The 8,955-nt window shown below is 35.5% G+C and overlaps 1 protein-coding gene across 4 annotated transcripts in view; it reads left to right on the top strand.

The window, feature by feature from the left end:
* Positions 1-8,955, top strand: part of LOC106881019 (zwei Ig domain protein zig-2) — a 96,834-nt gene that overhangs the window by 52,601 nt on the left and 35,278 nt on the right. For all 4 annotated transcript variants that reach the window (XM_014931215.3, XM_089341835.1, XM_014931207.3 and 1 more), the window contains exon 3: positions 2,160-2,241. In XM_014931215.3, coding sequence (XP_014786701.1) covers positions 2,160-2,241 — 82 coding nt within the window. The remainder of the gene's footprint in view (positions 1-2,159; positions 2,242-8,955) is intronic.

Here is an 8,955-nt window from a genome sequence, read left to right as displayed (position 1 = left end):
TGGCAATATACTACACTTTATCGTGCAGTTACTGTTAATACTTCATTTAGAGAATTAACATTGCTTGTTTTCACCTTTTCAATATCAGTGAAGAATGTCACTGGAAAAGAAGATATAAGATTTTGCCAGGTTTTTCTCTCTCACCAAGGTCATCAGCTGTCGAACGCCGAAGAAGGGAAATAACCCTGAAATCCGGATACGTTCGTGCTGCTGGTCGTGGTGAGAGGGATAACTCCCTTGGCAAACAGGACACAGTCGTGTGTCGATAAGCCAGCTGGAGGAGATGTCCTCCTGGGGCTAAAAGCAACAGTAACATCCACCCCTAGGGGTCAGCCACACTTAAGTGGCAATATACTACACTTTATCGTGCAGTTACTGTTAATACTTCATTTAGAGAATTAACATTGCTTGTTTTCACCTTTTCAATATCAGTGAAGAATGTCACTGGAAAAGAAGATATAAGATTTTGCCAGGTTTTTCTCTCTCACCAAGGTCATCAGCTGTCGAACGCCGAAGAAGGGAAATAACCCTGAAATCCGGATACGTTCGTGCTGCTGGTCGTGGTGAGAGGGATAACTCCCTTGGCAAACAGGACACAGTCGTGTGTCGATAAGCCAGCTGGAGGAGATGTCCTCCTGGGGCTAAAAGCAACAGTAACATCCACCCCTAGGGGTCAGCCACACTTAAGTGGCAATATACTACACTTTATCGTGCAGTTACTGTTAATACTTCATTTAGAGAATTAACATTGCTTATATATATATATATATATATACAAAGTCACGTATTTAATATTTGATGTGTTTGTGCATATATATCTGAATGTGTGGCAGTCTCTTTTTGCCACAAAATCACCATGTGTTCAACAGCTTACATATAGCACCTGATAAAACACTCGATGATAAAAAGAATGAGTGAAAACAAAGATTAGGGATAATAGTGGCCTGTCATCATCCAGCAGTAATCTGTAGGTTCATGATTACTGTACGTGCACTCTCTCTGCAGGAAAACAAACTTTCTCATAAAAGTCTTATGTGAATATCACAATATACCTTTGTTATTTGGACAAAAAAGCTGAGATTTCATAATGCCATATTTAATATGTGCCAATTCTATACTGAACATGGATTTTAATTCTGCAATTGTTGCTCTTCATCTCTGGGTTAAATTTGATTGAATTGGCTTATACACAAAGGCGCACCCCATCTTTCTCATGGGCATTGCATATCTGGGACTACATTGTTTTATATCTCCTGCTCTCCTTTATAGAGTAAAATTTGAGATCAAAATATATTAATGTAAGACTGATATTTCTACAAGATCATGCAACAATGTTGTACTTGGCAGAATTGATACCACGTCGTACAATATATTTTGTGGCATTTGGTTACATATCTTGATACAAAAATCATGAATTTATGATACTTGGTTATTTCGTCAAAATGAACAAGTAAATACCTTGCCAGTAATTCGCAAACCTTGCACAAGATCACAGATATGTACAGTCTTTCATTTTGAAAATTAACTCACCTTGTAACTTATTTACCACGACTGTATTTCTTGATCAGGGTTTACAATGTCAGCAATATCATCTCTCTTTCTTTCTCTCTCTCTCCTCTCTCTCTCTCTTTTTCTCTCCCTATATATATATATATATATATATATATATATATATATATATATATATATATATATATATTTATATATCATACATTATCTCTTTAATACTATATATTATAGAAATTATATGTTATCTATCAATATGCTATAAGTAATATATTTCTGCCTCAGCTCAAAGATATGAATTAAAATGACTATAAAAACCGAACTTCGATTTTTTACAGTATGTTGTTTACTGTTTAACTGTTCCGAGCCGAGTTTGTGTCCTTGTTTATTTGGTATGGATGAGTATACCTTCTCTGATAAAGCTATAAGAAGACTGAAAACTAGTTGGAACGATGCCACTTTTTCTTATTAAGACACAAAATTTGTGGTATAAACATCACTTTCCATCACTTATGCGTAGTGGGGAATATTATTGTTCTTTTCCTCTTTGTATTTTATATAAATTACTACAAAACATATTAACGAAGAAGTTGAAAAATAAATGAGAGAATGACATACCACGTTGCTATTTAATTTTTAAATTTTTTTTATAGATTTACAAAAAACAGAGAAGTCCCTTTAGGAGAAACTGGTATCAACAAAATCGAGTTGGAAGCAAACGCGTTCGATCTCCGCGTAAGTTATTATATATCTTATACCTATAGATGTGTGTGGGTGTGCTACTTATTTACCTTGTTATTACGTATGTATGCATGTGTGCGAGTATGGACTCAGGTTAGATCTCGCTAAGCCGAGATATCACAGCATGTCATTTTGAGTAAGTGTCATTTACTTTAGCCTCGGATTGATGCAACCTTTGTGTATGGTATAGGCAGAAACTGTTTGGAAGCCTTTTGGATGGATTGTACATATAATTCAAACGTCTCACTTTGTCATTCACTCTGTCAGACTGATTCTACTTGAAGTTACACTAAGGATACGTGTGTGAAGAGCCCTTAAACTCATGATGAATTAATGCAGAACTTACAGCTCTTGTATCCTGACTAGGAATTCTCATTTGTAACTATCATGATTGTTACATTGAGCTATATACCAACAAACCTGCATAAAAACTTAGAAATACTCAGTTTTGCGAAGAAAGAGCTAAAGAAACTGACACGGATTCTCTAAATCCAATTTGTTAGTGGATCAGTGAAGATTTGTAAGACATTCCAAAAATTCTCCATCTGAGATTCTTATAGGAACAGGTGCACAAACTTGACTGTGTGTATTGACAGTTCAACCAACATACTAACTCACCATACACAGGGAATTCTCTTAACTCAAAAAGTCTTGTCGCTTTGTTAGTGACCGGCTTCAACGCTCTCAAGAAGTACTTAAATAAAACTCAATGAAAATTCTTACATACATACGTGCATGCATTACATCCAAGACATACAATATTGATGGTGGTAACGTTGTAACTATGATCCAGAGATTTCAGGATGGAAAATCGCCTGGAAAAGACTTGATTGTTAGATATTGATATAAGAAGCTAACATTCTACCGACCATATCTTATGAGCCTGTACCAGCAAACTCTCAGTAGGAACATTATCATACCACACTGGTTAGCTCTGGCAAAGACAAAACTGATCCCAAATGCAGAATCAGCTACATGGCAAAACACTACCGGCCAATTGCATGAAAGAACCTAATGTATAAGATATATATACAGCATGTTTAAACCTCTTCTTCTAAGACCATTGTGAAAGCATTAACATCATCACAGCAGAACAAGCAGCTGAGAAGAAGGAGTCTGTGATTGTGCTGAGCAATTGTTAATAATCAAAAATGTAATATCAGAGGTATGGGAGCATAGAAGGAACCTAGTTTTAACGTGGATAGACTACAAGAAAGCCTTGGACTCTGTTTCCTATTCATGGATGCTAGAAGCACTTCACCTTGATAAAGTTCCAATGAACATAGTCAAAGACATAGCTGACCTGACTTCATCGTGGGCCACCATTTTAAAATTAAAGATAAAGAGTGATTGTATTATCACTTATAGAATACAGTATCGCAGAGGCATATCTCTCTGTGATGTTGTTTATACTTTCTGTAAATCCCATGTCGTTCATGTTAAGGAAGTCTGAAGGATATTTCACTGGTTCACAAGGAAACAGAAATACCAAAATTACAGTTTTTGTTGATGACTTGAAACTACATGCAAAGAATATGCACAAAACGAAAAAGAGCTTTGACCTGGTTACATTCTCAAAGGATATAGGGTTGGAGTTCGATAACGATAGATGTTGTTATATGGTGATGAAAAGAGGCAAAACTGTAAACCAGACCTGCAACATCTCCATCAATGACTTGACTGTTTCTCCTATATTTGATGAAGTATGTTACAGATAAATAGGGGTGGATGAAAACATATCTTACAATGGCACCTGTAACAAAACACATGTCACAAAAGAATATTATTGCCGACTAAAAAAATTTGGACCTCGGAACTCTCTGCATTCAATAAAACAGTAGCCCGCAATGTATTTGCAGTGCCAGTACTCATACCAACATTTAGGCTACTTGATTGGACGCTTGATGAGATCCGAGCCATTGATGTGAAAACCTGGAAGATACTAACATGCACACATAATTTCCACATCAACAGTGACGTAGACTGTCTCTATTTAAAACTCAAAGAAAGCGGCAGAGGCTTAACATCAATCCAAACTGCCTTTCAATGTCGTATAATATCCCTTCGGCAACATCTTTTAACCACCAAATGTCGAAGTGCATCCCTTGATCAATGTTTGTATGAATGAGACTGATAACATCATAAGACTTGGAAGGTAGCTCCTTGAGCGGTATTCCTTGTCTGATCTTTGTCTGATAACCTTAATTACATGCCCAAAGAAGTCGCACGACTCTACCGCAACATATCAACAAACAAAAGGATGAGCGTATATCAGCAGAAGACTATGCATGGATATGTTAGTAGAAAGCTCCGAGATGATAGTAGCATTGATCATCAAAGCAGCTTATCAGGGACAAACCCGATTACTACCTCTTACTTTGAAGGGTAAGCTTTTGCAATCCAGGAACAGGAAATATCAATCAAATACCTGGTGCACAAAAGAGACAGAGATGCAGTAAAATGTGACAGACGACCGATGCAGACTTTGTGAAGTTAACACCGAAGATATCACTCACATCATAAGCAGTTGTTTGAAAATGTCATCATGGTATTTTCTACCGATGAGACATGATATTGTAGCTAGCGAACTGCATAACGAGATCCGTCGAATGGATATCCCTGAGGACAAAGAAATAAAAACCCACAGTATGGTGGAAGCCATAGACACTCATAATAAAAAGTAGTACTGGTGGAATGTCCCAGTGAAAACCTCAATAAAATGTAAACACAATAGACCTGACATAATGATTTGGGATTGGGAAGAGAAACTGTGTACAGTTGTGGAAATCAGCTGCCCGGTGGATGTTAACAGAAAGCTGAAGATCAGTGAAAAAGAGAATAACTACGCTGAGCTATTGAGAAATCCGCAGTTACGTTACCCAGATTAAAAGTTCAGGTTTATATCTGTAATTATTGAGGTACTGGGATATGTATCACACTGCCTAAATACCAATCTTGAGAAATTAGGCTTCTCAAAACCAGAAAAGAGAAAGCTAATTTGAAGACTACAGATGCAAGCCGTCACTGGAACTGGAAAAATATGTATAACTTTCCAGAAGTTTATCATTTCCGTATGTATGAGCACGTACACATATGCAAGCATATGCATGGGAAGACATACATAAAACAAAACATACAGATCTGCACATATACATACATACTTTCGAGAAGTTTATCATTTAAGTATATATGAGCATATCTAGATATGCAAGTATATACATGAGAAGACACACATAAAACAAGACATACAAATCTGCACGTATACATACATACATACATACATACATACATACATACATACATACATACATACATACATACATACATAGCAGAAATGTTGCATGGAACAAAATGATGTTGTGGCATTTGGTTCCAATTCTATTATTCTCCTTTATACCAACTTCAATCTTACCTTTCATTCTTTCTTTACAAAGATCGATAAAATAGCTTACTGGGGTCGATCTAATCGGATAAAACAATTCTAAAGCTGATATGTCGCTATCCATCATAACTTCAGTCTAATGACAGACATCAGTAAAAGAATGAAGGAATTAAAAGTTAAACAATAAACTGTGATACAAATCTGATATGAACAAATATTTCAATAGTTAGTTGTATATGTTCAGGAACGCCCCATTGTGCAATTTAGTCCCAAATTACATACGATACCTCGATGGAATTGTTGTAGAGACTTTTTGTACTATATTGCACGAGATTTGGTACAAGATTGTGGATAAACCAACAATACTTCGAGTAAACACATACAAGTGGGGCTGGTTCAGATTTCATTGAGAGTCAGATATCATGATGCAGACTGCAAAATTGTTCTAATGAGAGGAATACCAATGAAACAGCGACAAAGGATAAAACTGTATATGAGAATATGTGAGTGAGTTCACATATGGGCTTATAGATTTATATCTATGTGTGTATGCATGTATGTTTGTATATTATATGTATGTATGTATGTATGTATGTATGTATGTATGTATGTATGTATGTATGTATGTATGTACGTATGTATGTGTGTGTGTGTTTGTGATGCAGGCGTGGCGGTAAGATCCCTTCCTAAACATGTGGATTCGGGTTCAGTCCAACGGCGTGGGTAAGTGTCTTCTGTAAAGCGACTGGCCAACCATACTTACGACTATTTCGCAATAGTTCTAAATTCATGCCATTGTCCCACAAGTGATATGATTCGTTTCCATTTTTCTATAGAAACTTGTCAACTCATGGAGAAATATTAACTTAAATGGTAATATATATATATATATATATATATATATATATATATATATATATATATATATATATATATATATATATATATATATATATAAATAGATAGATAGATAGATAGATAGATAGATAGATAGATAGATAGATAGATAGATAGATAGATAGATAGATACAAACCCAAACACATATGATCATTGAACTGTGTCAAACGAATGGTAGAGGAGTATATAGTTTAAGCTGAAGTTTTCTTCCGCGATTCGAGTTTCTGGCTACTACGATCTCCAAGCCAGATCGTTCTCGTCCTAAAATCGGAGTGGTATAAAACTAGAGTTGAAGATAAAAATTGTGTTTCAATAAACAGCATATAGTGAGCTTATGTGTGTATGAGTGTGCGTATATTATTTTAAGCCGCACGTATATGAACAATTTTCAGTCAAATAATTTCATGAATGAAATGATTTTGTATTTATTCAATAGTTTTGGCTTTAAATTTTCCCCGAGTATGTTAACTTTATTAAAACAATTGCTTCGAAATCGGAAAAAAACAAAAACTAATTACAATCTACGTAATTTCAATTCAAAATTAGATTTGTAAACTAGACGTTTGCAATGTTTGTATTTGCTTTTTACACACACGCACACACACTCGTATATCTATGGTCGTGATGTGTGTACTTACAAATATATTAAGTATATATATATATATATATATATATATATATATATATAATGTGCATATATGTATATATAAAAATAAGTAGATGTTTCCTCTTCGAGCCATGTCAGGCTCATGAAGGCCGGTTTCCCGGTTTCAATGGTGTATATATTCCCCACCTGGATGGGACGCCGGTCTGTCGCAGGATTACTCATTTTTACCATCTGAGTGGACTGACGCAACGTGAAATAAAGTGTTTTGCTTAAGAACACAACGCGTCACTCGGTCCAGGAATCGAAATCACAAGTCCAACACACTAACCACTAAGCCACGCGCCTCCACCGTATAAACATGTACAAACATAAATAAATGTATATATGTATGCATATATATGTATACATGCGGGTACTTATATGCATATGTACATTTATATATACTGGCACTCTGTCGGTTACAACGACGAGGGTTCCAGTTGATCCTATCAACGGAACTGCTTGCAAGTGAAATTAACGTGCAAGTAGCTGGGCACTCCACAGACACACGTACTCGTAACGTAGTTCACTGGGAATTTCAGTGTGACACAGAATGGGACAAAGCTGGCCCATTCTGAAATACAAGTACTACTCACTTTTGTCAGCTGAGTGGACTGGAGCAACGTGAAATAAAGTGTCTTGCTCAAGGACACAACGCGTCATGAATTCAAGACCTTATGATCGTGGACCGAATGCCCTATTCACTAAGCTATTCACACATGTATATATAATATATGAATATACGTACGAAGATACATGCATACATACACACATACATACATTTACACACATACGTACGTACATACATACCTAGATACGTACATACAAAATGTATGAACATATGCATTTACATATCTGTGAAGCTTTATGTCACGTTGATATCGCTATCTCCCAAGAATCTAAAACTACATTTAATAAAATAAACATTTCGTTGTCTTCAGTGAAAAACAATTCTCATGTACGATAGGCATAGGCGCGTTTATGACCTGCATACTTGTTTGTGAATATATACGAATGTCTGTCTGTGGATGTGCGAACGTGTTAATGTGAGGTATGGTTTATAATCGGAAATAACCTTGAATACGTTCTAAAATAATTTTATTTTACTCCGAATACATAAAACAATATTTACTCTCTTGATAAAAATCTGGTATGGATGTATTCCAAACACTTGTTTCTTTTGGCACAAAATTCCTCCAACACGTTTTCGATAGTTCAAGCTAGTAAAGATTATATAATCATGTTATCTTGTATTAGTTGTTTTAGATGGAAATTTAGAAACAGAAGTCACTTGCCTACTGCACTTTACTCCAAAATAATTATGTGTCAACCCCGCAAAGAAGCTTCTACATTTTTGCTATGGCTAGTAGCAACATTTCTTTAAAATTGCACCTATCTTTTTTTAAAAAAAGAAGTTAAATAATGTAGACCTAGATAGACAATGGTTGAAACAAAGATGAGATAGTTATGACTGGGTAATTTTTTTATCATAGTTCTGCTCGATCTGTTAATATAACTTACGCTATATATTTGAGCAAATTAATTACCAAAAATGTTCAAGCCATATTTTTTAGCATATTATCCAACGTAGCTTGGATAATATTTTTCTTCAGATATAGGGATTTAAGTTATAATTTTAAAGGTTTATACTGCCTGTGACACTTTTCAGTGCTTCCATGTCTGGCTTAGTGAAGGAGAGGAAGTTATCGACAGACCATCGATGTACCTCAAAATCTGGCTGTAAAACCACCGGCGGCATGTGACAGTGTTAAACCGTTCATA

The sequence above is a fragment of the Octopus bimaculoides genome, chromosome 2 (assembly GCF_046866305.1).
Source record: "Octopus bimaculoides isolate indiv1 chromosome 2, ASM4686630v1, whole genome shotgun sequence".
Taxonomy (NCBI): domain Eukaryota; kingdom Metazoa; phylum Mollusca; class Cephalopoda; order Octopoda; family Octopodidae; genus Octopus; species Octopus bimaculoides.
Note: the sequence above shows the minus strand (reverse complement) of the source record. Positions and strands in the feature narration are given on the sequence as shown.